The sequence below is a fragment of the Pagrus pagrus genome (genome assembly GCF_965226575.1).
Source record: "Pagrus pagrus genome assembly, chromosome: 19".
In the NCBI taxonomy this organism is placed as follows: domain Eukaryota; kingdom Metazoa; phylum Chordata; class Actinopteri; order Spariformes; family Sparidae; genus Pagrus; species Pagrus pagrus.
Genome location: NC_140203.1, coordinates 18,839,276 through 18,855,704, shown reverse-complemented (window position 1 = coordinate 18,855,704; position 16,429 = coordinate 18,839,276). Strand labels below are relative to the sequence as shown.

Genomic DNA, 16,429 nt, shown 5'->3' with positions numbered 1-16,429 from the left:
CTCCTTGAACTTCCTCAGTCACCCTATTAGCATTTATTCACGTGTTTATCTTCCATGACATACAGCGACAATATTGAGCTGATAAAGACTAACTTCACCTGAAAAAGACACTTGCTTCAGTCTTGCTCAAGGCCACTTTAAATCAATGCACAGCTTAATATTTATTGGACTCAAAAATGCCAGCTAAGATGTATTTCTTTGTTGGCGAGGTGCAGCAGAATACATTCCTGAAGCACATTGTACAGGGCGAGCAGACTGCCTGTGTGTTATCATGAGTATAACAAGTCACTGAGTGAGTGAGAAACAACCTCCTTTGGAAGTGCAGATTAGTTTGCTGCACCAAATAGGAAGGGCCTGAATACACTAAATGGGGAAGTCACTTTTATACTGAAGCGTGAAATTGTGTTAGGGCCTAGTCCATTAAATGCACATATAGGCATATATGCTGTGAAAAAAAAAAAAAAAAAGAGCATGCAAACACTTATGGAGATGCATGGACACATATATGCATGCTAGATTCGACAAATATATATGCACATATTTTGTTCTCTGTTCTCTTACAGTACATTAATTTCCTTCCTCTTGCCCTCTAATTTGCTTTTTTTTTTATCCACTTGCACACAAAAACACTCACACACACTCTCACACACACTCTCACACACACACTCACACACTCTCACACACACACACACACACACACACACACACACACACACACACACACACAGTCTTTGTCATTCTCTCTTGGTCACACACACATTTCCACACCCACCACGGGTTTGTTTCTTCCCTACATCTGAGCAGGCTGGCAGATGGGAGTCAAGGGATGCTTACTAATTTGCTTACTTCAGAGCAGCAAGGATAATCTAAAGATGGTGGCGGAACCATTTTCTTTGAATTAAAAAATAAAGTGAAACTAAGATTTTTTATGTCATTTACGAAATGTATTAAAAACACGACTATGGATTTCTGTATCTTTATAAAATGAAGACCTCTCTGTATGAGTCATATGCAATGTTTAATGCAAAACTTGCCAATGGCTGCGGTGCAACTTAAACTTTTATAATGGTGACACCTAATGATCTATTTTTGATGAGTTGCCCTGGTCATGAGAAGCTACATAGAATATCTCAGTAGTTTCAGGAGACATGGCTATTAGAACCTGGTTTCACTTCATTTTACATAAAAAAGGATCAGCTCAAATGCCTCTACACAGTTATTCCCAACTTGTTTATCTATATATGTATTTTCCTATAGGTTTAATAGAGTCTCTCAGCATTATCCCTCAAAGGATCCAAAGTTGAGAATGTTTCTTATTGACATCATCGATAACTGCATGAGCAAAGGCAACTTCTACTGATTTTTACTGGCATTTTTTTGCTTTCCTGTATAGCAGCTTCTTATGCTGCACTCGAGAAAACTCGAACTCAGGAATTTTCAACCTTCTACTTTTTTGTCTGACGTCACACAAGAACGGCAGCACCCATGGAGAGGGGGTTGGGTGACGACAGTAATTGCATAAGAGAAATGAATTAAAAGTAAATAATGATAACTTTTCGATGTATAAGTTGTATAATGGCATCCTCATGTTGTTTTTCCTCCTCTAATTTGTTTAGAATGCAAAGAGGCTGCAATGCTGAGGGTGCAACTGTGTGTTAACTTGCCAAAGAGATATAATTTTGTTATGGTCAGTCAAGTCATTTGTTCAATTTTGGATGTTTTGCACCTGGAGCACTTTGAGGACGGAGGTTGGTAGTTTCAGCTAGGAAATTCAGACCCCCAACGTTGTCTGGAACACAGTGTTAGTGTTTCAAGCTATTGCCCATTTGTTTACGATATAAACAGCTCCAAACAAGTGTATTAGTGTATTTTGTATTTCTTTACAGTCATGCAATTACAGTTTTGTCAAAGAATGAATCCAAACCAAACCAGTACTCTTTTAAAAACATTGAAACAGTTGTGCTATAGACAGCAAGCGATTTGAGGGGGGATGCCATACCCTTTTCCTTTTTTTGATAGCAAAATTACCAAAATGTAACCCCCATGTTATCCTGCCAACCCTGCCCATGCCCCCAAGATCACTAATAGGCAGACCGTTGTATACAGTAAATAAATAAATAAATAAATAAATAAATAAATAAATAAATAATATGTCTCATCTTTAAGACCGTGGCTGGATATTTTGAACAAACAAAGCCACTCAATTCAAACAGAGAGCACAGGGAATGAAATATTTTATATGACACGAGTGCTCTTAGAAGACAGGAGGATGAGCAAAACACTGAAAAGTTTCTACGTCTGTGCTTTGACAACATGTTTTTGTACACTTCGGGTTTTTGAGGTCATGCGGACGCATTAAACTGAATGGATGTGACAGGGCTGGCGGAAAGGGTCAGCAGGAGTGGACAGTTTTACCTCTAAAAAAACATTTGACATTTGAATCTCTTTTGCAGTCGCGCACACACTAACACACACCAATACACACGCACACACAAATGGCTGGTGAGCATGTTTTCATGGATATCTGACCATTCCTCAGTTGCTTGACGTCAATGGAGCAAACTGCTCAACCTCACCGCTGGACACTGAAGCAGGGGAATACTTTCTGGTCAAAGTCTCTCTTTCCCCCCCTCTTACTCTTTCTCTCTCTCTTGCACACGCACAGACAGAGGATCGTAAAAAGGGCCAAGACAGCCCAGAAATTTCTATTTCACTGGACACTAATCAAGAGGGAACAGGCCTTTACCTTCTTGGCACACATACAAAGCACACACTGACAGCCACTGACGCACACAGAGACACACACATGAACGTACACACAAAAATGCGGCTACAAATTCTGGCATAAACAAAGATGTGTACACACACACCCACAAAGACAGAGTGACAATTTAATATTAAGTACACAAAGGCGCCCACAAGCAGCAACACCTACATACACAACCGACATACACTGCGCACACACACAGGCATACAAAGCACAGACATTTGTGTTTTGCTGCATGTCAACTGTAGGAAAGCAGAGCGAACAGAGGAGACAAGATAATAATACAGTCAGTCGGTTTATTCCACTACTTCTGGAAGGGTAATTAGAGTGAAAAAGGGAGAGAGACACAAGAGGCAGAGAAAGAGAGAGAGAGAACACAATGAACTCTGGCTCACTTTAATTTAAAGATCCTTTTTTTTAAAAAAAAAAAAAAAAAGAGAGAAAAAGGTTGATCAAAGATAAACACAACATCTTGTCCCTGTGGCCATTTTAAACCTATTACTGCAATGATTGCAAGTCTGTGCATGAAGGACAGGGAAGAAAAGAAGATGATGATGACAACAAAGAAGAAGCCTGTACATTCTAAATATTGATTAAGAAAGTAAGAGAAGGTGTGGGATTAGAAAAAGGAAACAAAGGGCAAGAAGGTTTAGGACAGCAACAACACACTCATCTCACAGTATTCTGCCAATTACAAGATATACTTCGATGGTTTCGTTTCATGCAGAGCATTTGAGTGGAACAGAGTTTGGAGCATTGCAAATTTAATTGGTGCAAGGAGCAGCGAATTAGACGACTAGAAGTGATGCTCCAGCTGCTCAAATTTCAGCCACTAAAGTTTGCTCCAGTTGGCTTTAATGCCACCGAAAAACAAAACTGTGAGCCCTGTGTTTTTGACACGGATGCGGGCACTTCCCAGAATGCTCCAGGTTGTCTACGTCTCAACTTCAGTCTCTCGGAGTCACAGATGCACAAAAAGCTACTCCTTAGGGGGAAGATATTCTAGCTTTAAATACATTCACAAGAGCAAGCAGGAAATCCCATCTGATCACAACCTGCTATATTTTAAGATTGTAGCTGGCTTAACCCCAGTTTAATATCTAATAATACCTGAGCTCATGTGTTGATCATCAGGTTGTTGTGCTCCTTCATTTTCTGGGTGAGATTTACTTTGATTTTTGCCATTTGCATTGAACCCAAAACACAATTTCCTGTTTTGGATTCTACCGTTATATCCATCATAGCAGCTACGTTTTTTGGCTTTGTCCAGCTAATTTTCTAGCAGAGAAAGTACAGCACCTCTTTCACTCTTTCTCATCACCGCATGCACAATTTCATTTTTTTGTTAAATCCTCGCAAAGATCCTGAATCCAGCACTCTATCCACACTATTTCCTGTGTTAGGCTCCTGTTCCTCAAACTAAGCTCCTCTGTCTCTGGCTGTGCTTTATCTAACTTAGTCTCTCTCCACTTCAGCTTCTTCCCGGGGAGACTTTCGCTACACCTAGCCAACTTGATCTCCAGCCCCCTGTTATTAGCTCCAGCTTCATACAGTTCTGCGTTTTCAGCTCTCTCTCCTCTTCCTCTAACCTGCCTGCTTTTTCACACAGAAGCTCAAACTCTCTCTGCAGCCATAAGATAACACAGATGGATTAGTATTCAACAGATTGTGTTTATCTGCGCTGGAGAGGGAGATTACAGCCACACAATACATACTAACATACATGATATGCAGCGAGGACAGCAGGAGTGCACTAGAGTGTAACGCCACAGTATGAGACTTTCAATAGAGGCTTATATACACCAAACTACAGCGAGAAAGATGACAAGAAGAGGAGAGAGTAATGGGTGATATGGAATGGACTTGGGGATGGTGTAAGAGGATTAGTAGAGGAGAAAGGAGGAAACAGAATGAGATCAAAACCAAAGGGGCCGGGGCCAGAATTTTAAGTTTTGAGGAGGGAAAAGGAAGAATGATCCATGGGTGAGAGTGATGGATGAAGGGGCAAAGTGAAAAATGATCAAGAAAAAGAACAGAATACTGGACAAGAGAGTTTTGAGAAAAGACGACCTTGGCTGAGCTTCGAAAGCTTTGAAATTCTACTTTGGATCTACCTTAATGTGTATGTACAGGTGCTGCTTTATATTGAATCCACAGAAAATGATTGAATGCATGTACTGTTTAATATTCTGAATGGCCAAAAAACCTAATAACATTTAACGCAAGCAAGAGCTCTGAGCATTTTCCTCTGGCCTTATTGTTGCTAACGATATTGGCCGCACTGTGTTTGAAACAGTAGCACGGAGAGAGAGAAGGAAAGGGAAAACAATCTGTCTTGCCAGATTACTCCTGATACCCAACGGATACAAAGAGGCCAAATCACACAATGGCCCCCTTTTTTTTAATATGTTTGAGTTTCCCTCATGGTTTCCCATTGACTTCCTTAACCGGGCCCATTTTCCCATTTGTTATGGTTGTCTGCTGCAATAAAGTGATGGGGGCTGCTGTTGTCCCGCAAATGGAGCAAAAAATGGAGAGGCAAGAAATTGGCGATATGGAGCGGAACAAAAGAGGAGAAAACGGTTATGGAGGGAGAAAGAGAAGGAAGGGAGAGGCGTGCAGTGACAAGGATGAATATTCAGACGTTTGGTTCAACACCTCAACGTGTAGTGGCACTGAGGAACTGAGCAAAAATCTCCAAACTGAAACTCATGAATTTCAGATCTTTGCTGAAATGAGTATAAATCTGAAACTTTAACTCTTTTTAATTTTCAGTCTACTGATCAAGTTTTAGTGGATTTAGTCTTTTTAAGATTAAAAAAGGCAAAATATGAGGTGAGTTTCCTTAAATTCTTTATAACTCAGATTGCCTTTTTGTCTCACCCTCCGCATATGCATTTAAGACTTAAAACACCCATTCCTACAGTTTCAGCAGACTGAGCTCCTTCCTCTGCTGACAGAAACGAGACCCAAGAGATCAGCCGAGGTCGACAAACTGTTGAATTAAATTCTGAGCGCGCGTAAATCCTCAATGCAGGTATTTTCTATTTATTATGATTGACCGAGCACTGGGACAAGCAGGGAGAGTAATTAAAATGGAAGCGGAGTAGTTCTAGCACTGGCCTTACATGCAGGGCCAAATACTTCCTGGTTTAAACAGGAAGTCCCAGAGGAGATGGAGCGCTACGTATTCACCCTCCTCCATAGCGATCTGTCTGCGAGGAGACAAGACAATTCCATTACCCAGCCATGTAGCACGGGTCCCCTGAGTGTGTATGTGTGTGTGTGTGTGTGTGTGTGTGTGTGTGTGTGTGTGTGTGTGTGTGGATACACACAAAAACAAGCTGCCCAGGGAAAGGAAAAAGATACCAATTGGTGTGTATGTGTGTGTGGAAATAAGTTACCTGAGGGGAAGAGATGTGCATCAATCTAACAAGTGAACTCACTCCTCTTTCAACTCATCCATAATGAGGCTGAAGGCGACCGGTTAGTGCGCGAGCATGTGTGTGTGGTGTGTGTGTTTATGGTCTTTCAAAAGCCACACTTGGGGGTAAACATTTGATTTAGCAGGCTGAGCAGGAATGAGCTCTACCTAAATGTGAAATTAATTAGTGTGCCTAATTTAATGTGGCATAAATGTTATCCTCGGGTTAAGATAAGGGTGAGGACTACACATGTGTTAGTTATAATTAAGGTTAGTGCAAAGCTCTCGAGAAGGAACATATGTCACTGCAATGCCCCCAAATGTAAGCTATGCTAATATGTGCTTTTGTGTTTGCATCTTTCAGTTGTCGCACAGGGCAGGCAAACCCTAATCCTAACCCACTTTTAACAAAGTAAGATTTTAAGAAGATATCTTTGTTGTGAATCAATAGTAACTTTTGGTTACCTTTTACACCACTGTGTATGCTCTATAGCAGTACAACATCAGACAAGCATGCCAGCCTTCCTAATTTGCTAGACTGACAGAGACTAAAAGACTAAAGTGTCTTTTTTAGTTAGCTTTGCCTTTTTCCAAGCGATTTCAGTGCTAACCACAAGCACACAAGCACATGCACCTTAAGCCAAATGGATGTGGTCTCATAAGCTAACCCGCACCCACAACACTGGCAGTTGAGACTTCTGTTATCATTTGCGTTAGCGTTGAGAAAAACAGAGTCTACATAATGGCATGGCAATGATCTGACAGCAGCTCAGACTGGATCTGTTTACAGGAATGACTCAATGCCAAACCTAGAACCTCCTTTCTTATGTGATGATTCATGGTATAAATTCATTACCAAACAGACGCCACTCTTGCTCACAATATAAATGCTTTTCTTCATTACAGATGTTTAAAATCTTGTCATTACAGTAATGGGAGTGCTTTGTCTGGAGTGCCCTGATTGGCCCATCTGTCAAGAATTTTTTGGGGAAAAGGACTACTTCTTCTTGCCTAGTGTCAGCTGGCAGGCGGAGTGTCTGGCTAATGGGCTCTAAAGATGAGGAGTGATCAGCGATGGAGCTTTTAGATATGCATGACCTGATGTTTGGAGGGCCATCGCGATTTCACAGCTCTGCATCAAATCATCGAATTTGGAAAGAGATGGTTACCATGGAAGAGGATGCTCTTAATGAAATATCAACCTCATATTGATATCTGTTTCATCATGCCTTCATTTCAGACGGTAAGCACTTCTATTCAATAAAGTCGGCAGATGTAAAAAGGAAATGCTGTATTTATTTAGCCTACATCACATGCCCATGATTCACAGCCACTGCTTTTACTCAGTTTTTCACTTTCATGCTCCTTTTTCTTTTCTTTTTTGTGGCAAGGCATCATAAAACTGCCCTTGTATATAAACATTTACTTTCACAAAATCACTCGCAAAAAGTCAAATCAAAAGCTGGGATCTCGCAAAGCTTTTCTCACTCTCGCCAATATAACAAAAATAAAATACTGTTTACACATTGTAAACAGTACAAATAGTACTATACACACACTGGCAGACTATGTGTCTTGCTGGCTGAGTGTGTGACAGGTCACCAGGGTGCTTGGTTGGATATATGACCCGCTGCAGTTGATGTTGTGTTAGCTGCGAGGCTAAATAACTGAATAACTGGGTGGCTGCAGCCCATGTTGTGATGCTATAAATTGCTTTTGCTGACGGCCGTTGAAGACAGTTTCAGATAGAAGAATGGACAAAGGCAAAAAAACAAAGGGCAGGACAGCAATAAATTCCACGTTGTGACGGCAAAGGAAAAGGGATGCTGTATTTCAGGAAAGAGCTTCCCACTTTTATGACCTCTTGCTTATTAAATTATAATAAACTTTAAGTGTCCTCCGCAATATTTCATTTCTTTTTTAATCAGTGAGTCACCGTCTATCTTTCTACCACTGTATGTCAATTCTGATTTTGAAGTTAGTGTCATCGAGTACTCTTTTGCTGGAGTGTGTGTGAGAGTATTTGCTTCCAGCGCCTTTTATATACACCACAGGGCAGATATATCCTACCATGTGTGTATCGGCTTGACACATGCACACACCCAACCACAATTCAACATCTCTGCATATTTTTGTAGTTTCTTTTTCAAAGTAATTGTAGCCTTGTATGTATCCAATGTGACAGACAGAATGTAAACATCCAACAGCTTTATACAGTGTTGAAATAAGGCAAAGAGGAAAAGAAACAGACATCACAGTGGCACTAAACTTTCACATAAAAATCACACAACTGTGGTCTCCTTGTGCTGACATTATGTTGACGCACTCCTGGAGAAAGATCACAAAAGCTCCATAAAATTGGTGTGAAGGTAGAGCAAGGACACACACACACACACACACACACACACACACACACACACACACACACACACACACACACACACACACACACACACACACAGGTTCGGAGTCCAATGACGTCCTCTTTTCTTAATGCAAACCAGTGTAAACACACAGCTAACGGATGCTGCCACAAATTACAAGCCAAAACGCAGTCAGAGTGAGATTGCAGGAGGAGAGGATGTATGGACGATCTGGTTAAAGATAGTAAAAGAGTGAGAGAGGAGGGATGATAAAGACAGACAGGCAAAAGCAGGAAAGAAAAATTGGATGTGGGAAAGGAAAAGGAAAAAAGAAAAAGAAAAGAAAAGATAAGGAAGATGAGCAGTAATCACAAAGTTTGGGGAAAAGAGACAAAGAGTGAAGGAGAAATTGTAAAAAGGCAAAGACAGATGGTTCTTGCTGTTCTCCTGATAACACTTCTATCTGCGTAAAACATAACAAGCCTCTGGTGTGAGTAATAAACACTGCATAAAATCAAACTATCAACACGACGGTAATCATAACAAGTGTAGCCTGTCATGATGCCATTATCACTGTATCTGCACAACACTTTAAAGTTTTGTAGGTGACAGTTAGCATCATGAAAATGGCGATAATAAATAGACAGAAGACAGGGAGAGAAGACAAAAGAGAAGAGCACATAAATAGCAGGAAACAGCAGGGTAGTGATAACAGATAGGAAGCAGATTGAGAAAAGACAATTAGAGAAGTAGTGTGGAAGAACATGAGATGGCGATCTGTGAGTTTCTGGAGTTTGAAAGGCAGAATTAAAGTCGATGTTGCCCCAGTGTGTGCCTTGAACATGTCATAAAATCACCAACTGTTATCGAGGTAATTATATTCACAACCAGGCTAGACCACTGAGGTATTGTTCCCACAAACTTGTAATCGACCCCTGGTGAATAGTTGCACGATGTTTCACACACGCACTGTTTGAGACCACCAAAGTGTTATTATGATGCAGAAAATTACCACTGGTGAAAAGAAACACATGCACATAACATGCACAAGCCAGCACAAAGAGTATACGTGTCTCTCTCTCTCACATACACACACACTAACACATATTGTGGTCTGTTTATGCATTGCATCATTCACCCTGCTGACACAATCTAGCATAACATAAAACTCTCATTAATTCAGTATTATTTCAGCATTCAGTAATTCATCATTGGCGATATGATTAACCAAACTGTCACACTCCCGTATGGGCTCATTCATCAAACATTTGCATGGAAATGTTACGTTTAACATCAGCCTGGAATGAAATCTTGATGGGTGGTGCGCCTGGCTTTCTATCGGTCCTGTTGACAAGCGGATGGAGTCATACAGGTGGGGTTTCCTATTCAGCTGATGAAGGCCTCTCTTACAAAAGAAATTAAAAAAGAAATCTGTCATTATGCTGCTTTGTTTCACTTTGGGATATTTCTTATTTCATGTATGCTGTGGGGCTTTTGATATGAGACTATAAATCTTATATTTTTAGATATCGTTATATTGTGATATGCATAAGAATTGTCTTTTCATGGTTTTAAAGGAGACCTATCATGCTTTCTTGGTTGTTTTTTTCCCTTCTGTATGTTATAAAGGTTCTTGTGCATGTGAAAGGTCATCAGAGTTAAAAAGGCCAAAGTCCCGCCTTTAATTCTATGCCTTTGTGACAACACACTACGCCAGCGTGTCATGCATTTACATAATTTATGCCCCGTGGCTTGTTTGGCATGTAAGAATTAATTTAGCAAAGCTCCTCTGGTGTTTTGTTCGCAGTGTTGGCTCAGGCGTGTGTATGCTGACCAATTAAACCAGAGGCAGAGACAGGAGTAAAAACAGAGCATTTCAGACAGAGGGGGGATACACTGCTGCAGCACTGAACAGTATGAGGAAACTGATGTGTTTTTTGAGCATTAAAGCATGTAAACCTATTCTAGTAGTAACCCAAAATAAAATTATGAACCTAAAAAAATTAACATAATATGTCTCATTTAAAGGCTGCATTAGAAAAGTGATGTAATTTTCTAAACTTATCAGACTGTTCTACTTGTTGTCATATTGGTCTTTATCCACTCAGTCGTTATATTCACATTACTGATGGTTATCAAAATCACATCCCTACAATATTGTTTCAATATTGATATTTGTTATATAAATATTTTTGAGATATTGTGTATTTACAAAGTGTATTTGAGGATATTTCAAATATATATCATGTAATGTGATAAAGCCAAAACAAATGTTATGGTCATATCACCCAGCCCTCACATGCTGTTCAGCAGATTAACAGCAAAGCCGTTTACTGTGGTAACATTTTGACTCAGCGCAGGCTAAGAATCAGAACCCGTCTACCTTTCTTTCATTCTACCTTTCTCTGATTTCGACCTGAGGTGGACTCTCTATAACAGTGTCAGAAAGAAGGCAACTGGTATTAGCTCATATTTTTGGAGGCCATGGGAGCGATGAATCAAGGTTTTTCTACTGGAGTGTATCAAACTGTGTCACTTTTGGCACCGTTTTGAAGTGGCCTGCCATGACTGATGCCAAAGTGATATCTTATTTCACCTGCTAGCCAGCTAGCAGCTGCACTATGATTCCTGTGGAAATTTAATTTAAAATGTTCCCCATGCTTTATACTACCAACAGTCTCATATGGAGAAAGATAGAAATTGATCAGAAATAATGTGAGGAAACACTGCTGCTGGCCAGCAGAGATAATGTACAAGCACATCCCTGTTTTTTTCTGCCATAATAAGAAAACATTAATTCGCTGTTGACTTCTTTTTCAGACCTGTCATTTAAGAACAGACAGGCAGCAATCAATCAGCAGTTACAGCAGTGACAAATGCATTCAAAAAGCCAAACTGTAGGAGAAATGAGGAGGTACAGGTGCGGATTAGACGAGACAGTTGTCGTACTATATTAGACGATGTAATATGAATAAAAACCCATACTACTTTTGCCTAATTCAGTATAGTAATAAGATACAAAGATGTTGCATTCATCCATGTTACAACTGGCCCCTTGAAATGAAGTACTCAATTAATAAGTGAACACCTTTAAATGATGACCCAATAAGGATTTCCTTCAGTGAGTACTTTTGTTAAATGTTTTGGAGAGTGCTGTTTAAAAAGTTAAACCACACATGAATAAAAATATTAAACTTTAGCTAAATACCACTTTTAACAAAAGGTGTTTTCATGCCAGTGATCCTCAGGGGTACTTGTCATTTACAAGTCTATCCTATCTCAACACCATTATTATTATGCATGGGCCCAGTGTATAAAACCTACCCCATCAGAATAATGGATCTCAAAGGGGGCCATTGCCAACTCGCAGACCGCTGTGACATGCCGTTAAATTGACACTCATTTAGCTTTTGTATGATTATTAAAATGCACAGCCATAACTGCAAAGTGGCCAAAATGTCATTTTAACAACTAATCATTAGTGCTTGTCAGCTGGCAGCCGGTCCCAACTGTAAGGGCTGCTATCATGACAATTCAAGTTTTTATATTTGCATTTAAAATTTAAATGAAGCAGCTCTTCAAATATTATAACTGGCTATTAAAATAGTCAATTAACGAAATGGGTTTACTCTGCAAGCAACAGAAATGTGTCAGAAAAAAAAGGCACTTATAAATGGAGTTTGTAAGTGTTGAATATTGAATAATTAATTAAGAAATGAATAATCACATGAAAGATTTGTGGAAAATATAAAAATGTAATGATATATATCATTGAGATTTAACACATTTTTATTAGTTAATTCTGGCATTTAATTGCACTTTTTGTCACAGACCAGAGTTGTGTCAGACCTAATTTGTATTTAGACATTTTTCAATCAAAATGACCTTTTCCAAAGTTTGCTTTTATTTCATGATGGCACTTTTCCCAAAAGTCACTTTTTCTGAGAGTTGTGCCCTCTCAGAATTCAGCCAAAGGACTTCCCCTGCTTCTTAAAGATTATATCTTAAAGTTCATAATATCTGAAGGGCTATAATGTAATTCTGATATTGGTTTTCAACAAAAAAGTTCTATTATCTTGTTAAAATCATTAAAATGACATCTACTCCTTCTTCCTCATTAAAAAAATCCAAAATCTATGATTATGCAAATATGCGCCATGTCAAAAGTTTGAATACTTCACAGGGCGTGTCTCATATTTTTCAGAAAAAAATCCATTCTCAGTGATGTGGGGGCTTCCACATCACACCTACACATGGACCACCACTGGCATCCAAACTATTTGTGTTGAGCAGAGAAAACTGACTCCTGGGGTCAAACACTGTGGACATGCATTACTCTGCACATCATAGCCCAAACTGTAGGAACAACAAGGAAAACACATATTTCTGAGTGAAAGACTTTAAGCTCGCAAGATCAACAACTGCTATCACTAACCACTTAGCACCTGTGATCTGAAGCAACCACATTGCTGAACTACAGTAATATTTATTCCATCTTCACCAAAAACTAACTTCAAAGTTAACACCAAACATCACAATTTCCTGTTACAAATAACCAAGTGGAGCCTGCAGAAATTCCTATATCAATCAAAATGAATAGGTGACCATGCATTCTACTACCATCATAAATGTGAATTGTCACAGGCAAGGTACACCCAGTTTAAATATTAAAGGTTTGACTGTCTTTGCAATCATTTAGTCATGAGAACATGATAATGAATGACTAAGATCTGCTGAGACGAGGTGTAAATTCAAAGTTATTTCTCACATTGTCAGTAAATTGTATTGTGAGACACGGTTTTAAATTAGAGCATAACTCTCCCTCTATGTCCAAAGCTATTTTTGAACCTCCACATATCTGCTGCAACAACCGGCAGGACAGCCAACAGAGCCATAACATCATCATGAGCGTTACATTTCCATGGTGCCTAAAGGCACAACCATTAATTACAGGAGCGAGTCAAGTTTTGCATCTTTGTATATTGCTTTTGTGCATACAAGCTTAAGCTCATAAAATTTCTCATTATTAATTCATCCTTTTTTTTTTTTTGGACTTCTAATTGCATCCTGGTCATTTCTCTTTCCTGCTATAACGACCCAGTGTCGCCTTTGGGATGATTAAAGATTCATCATGTCTTATTTGAAATAATACTCGGCGGGCGATTGTCTGGCTACTCACTGCCGATGTGAAGGTAGATGGTGTCACGTCTCTCTCCGTCCGGGTTCTGAAAGCAGCTGTATAGTCCGTTGTGGCCCAGGTCCACTTCGGTCAGTATCAGTCTGGGACCCTCCAGACGGTGCTGGGCCTTCACGTCCGTCCCGTTCACCTTCCATGACACGGACGCGTCATTGTCCAGGGAGCCGCACTGCATGGTGACATCACTGCCCATCCGTTCATACTGGTTCCTAGCAACTGGAAACAGACAGGGGCAAAGATTAAGTGTTAGTGATATCAATGGCTAATAACAGGAGAAATATCTGCGCGGTTAAATGACTGCCCTCTGTGTGCTGGCTCCTAGCAACTGGAAGAAGAGAGACAAAATCAAAGCCTTTATAATCATATGGGTATATACAACAAGCACAATATTGGGTGTCAGGAAGTTCATGTTTATTCTGTTATGTTGCAAAGAGAGACAGACGGAAGCGAAGGGAGAATTTATTATTTGATAACACTTTTCAACTGATATGATAAAGTGAATATGGAGAAATGAAAATTGGTTAGAAGTTATAGTTGAATTCAATATTTTTCAATCATCATGTGTTATTTATTACTGTCCACCTACACACATTGCTTAGCCACTGATCTGTCGTAGCAGGGAAATATTATTCCAAGCTTCAGGGCTGAACGATATGCAAGATAATCATAATCAGATTATGCATTTTTTGATTGTGATATGAGTCACAATTTCAGTTGGAATGGCAGTTTTTGCATTTTGTTTTCACTGAAAAATAATGGTGATGTTATTTATGATTTTCTTTGTTTATTTTTTTATAACCAAATAAGCATGTCCTTAGATCTGAAGATACAATTTGTAGGCCCAGGCATCTCCGTAGCAATATAGTAATTTACATGTTAAAGTGTGTTTACAGGTCTAAAAAAGATGATATCTCTGGTTCTTCTGTATCACATTTGTTTAGAAACTGTCCATAATGACTCGAACAGTGTTATGGGAGTACAATGTAGACCAGCGAACTGCTTTTCATAACCTGGTGTGTACATTACCCACATTGCAACTTAGTCACCGACTGACACACTGGAGACAATTCATCAGATTACATGCAGCTTGCAGCTCTGAAGTGAGAAAAGGTCATCTGCTACTTTTTTAACATATGCAGTAGTACTTCACAAGACCTGTAAACACACTTGCATTGAAAATTGTATACCCACACCAACACACTTGTATACCCTTTAATTTTGTTGTGACGCATTTTAGCTTCATCAAAAATTTGCAGCTCCTGTAACTGGATATTGAACTTGGCCATATTGTGATCACGATACTATTTCGATTAATAATGCAGCCCTTAATCGCTCTGAATGAATTTCTTCAAATATTAGCCTTTCTGAGGAAACACTGAGTAAAATGCTATTTTTACTTCAAAAAGTCAGGAACAATTTTGACTTGTCCATGTAGATTAACTCCAATTAATGACCTTAATGCTGACACTAACACTGCCTTTGTTCTTTGGTTCAGAAAAGCTCTAGGGACTGTGACCCCGGGGGCTGAGGGGTACATGTGAGCCTGATGGAAGTTTTAGAGAGGACACCGGGGTTAGTAGCCCTGCCCTGTTTACAAGTCCCATGGGCCCTGTCATGACCACACGGAGCGAAGACCTCCGATTAACGCTTAAACACTGAGGATCAACAGCACAACAAGAAACAACAATAAAATATTGATTTCCATCTTAGGAAAAGCCCTCGTCTACGAAGAAAAAAAGAAAAGAAAAAAAAAAACGTGCCCCCATTGGCCTGGGATCAAAAGCTGTCAAGATCCTTGTCTTGCTCTGATGTCTCTCTCTCTGTCTTTCCCTTTTGTCTGTCAGTCCCCTCCCTCCTTTCTTCCTCACTACATGCCTCTCACTTTACTGTTTTTCACTCGAGCTAGCTTCCTCGGCTCAGACGTGCCTCTTAACGCAGCTGATACAGATGTCAATCTCGTGTTTCATATATATTTCATGTCCCATACCAGAGCCATCCATATTGAATAGGACAAGCTCCCTGCCCCCATTAACATTACCCTGACACTGTTTGTTCTCTTTCAGACTTCCTCTCCATCTGCCGCTCCTTCCCGCCCTAAACCTCCCCAGCACCTTACGCTCTGTCATTCATATCATATCTCTGTTAATTTCCTGTTATCGCCGTCTTTTTTCCCCCTGTCCATCCCACTTATCTCCTTGCTTGCCCTCCCTGCTTGTCTGAGTCCAAATAATGTGCTTGCATATGCATGCGAGTGGCAAGAAATGCCAATTTCCTTTGATCTCCTCCTCTGTCGAGTTACTTTGAACGGATGTGTGACTTTATTTACATAAAAAGTTATTTCCATCTTAGGGAAAACCATACAGTTTGACTTTGATGTTAGCTTTGATGATGATGCTGGTGCCCTTGTGCTTTGTGTGACAAGGAAGAGAAGAGAAGAGAAGAGAAGAGAAGAGAAGAGAAGAGAAGAGAAGAGATTGTAGAGTCCTGTAGAGTTACTGAAAAAAAAAACATAATTCTACAGGATATACTGTAGAGTGCTTTTAGGTCTACTTCTATCAAAGTAGGAGAACATATTATTAAAAAGTTTAATGACTAAGACTAAAATACCTCCGACTGCCTTTAGGTGGCATTAAGCTTTTGTCAAAGAAGAAGAGTGAAATCCTAATCCTTTCAATGAT

At 39.7% G+C, this 16,429-nt stretch overlaps 1 protein-coding gene across 2 annotated transcripts in view; it reads right to left on the bottom strand.

Moving 5' to 3' along the window:
- Positions 1-16,429, bottom strand: part of cntfr (ciliary neurotrophic factor receptor) — a 239,937-nt gene that overhangs the window by 86,347 nt on the left and 137,161 nt on the right. For both annotated transcript variants that reach the window (XM_084382630.1, XM_084382629.1), the window contains one exon: positions 13,734-13,967. In XM_084382630.1, the coding sequence (XP_084238756.1) occupies positions 13,734-13,967 (234 nt within the window). The remainder of the gene's footprint in view (positions 1-13,733; positions 13,968-16,429) is intronic.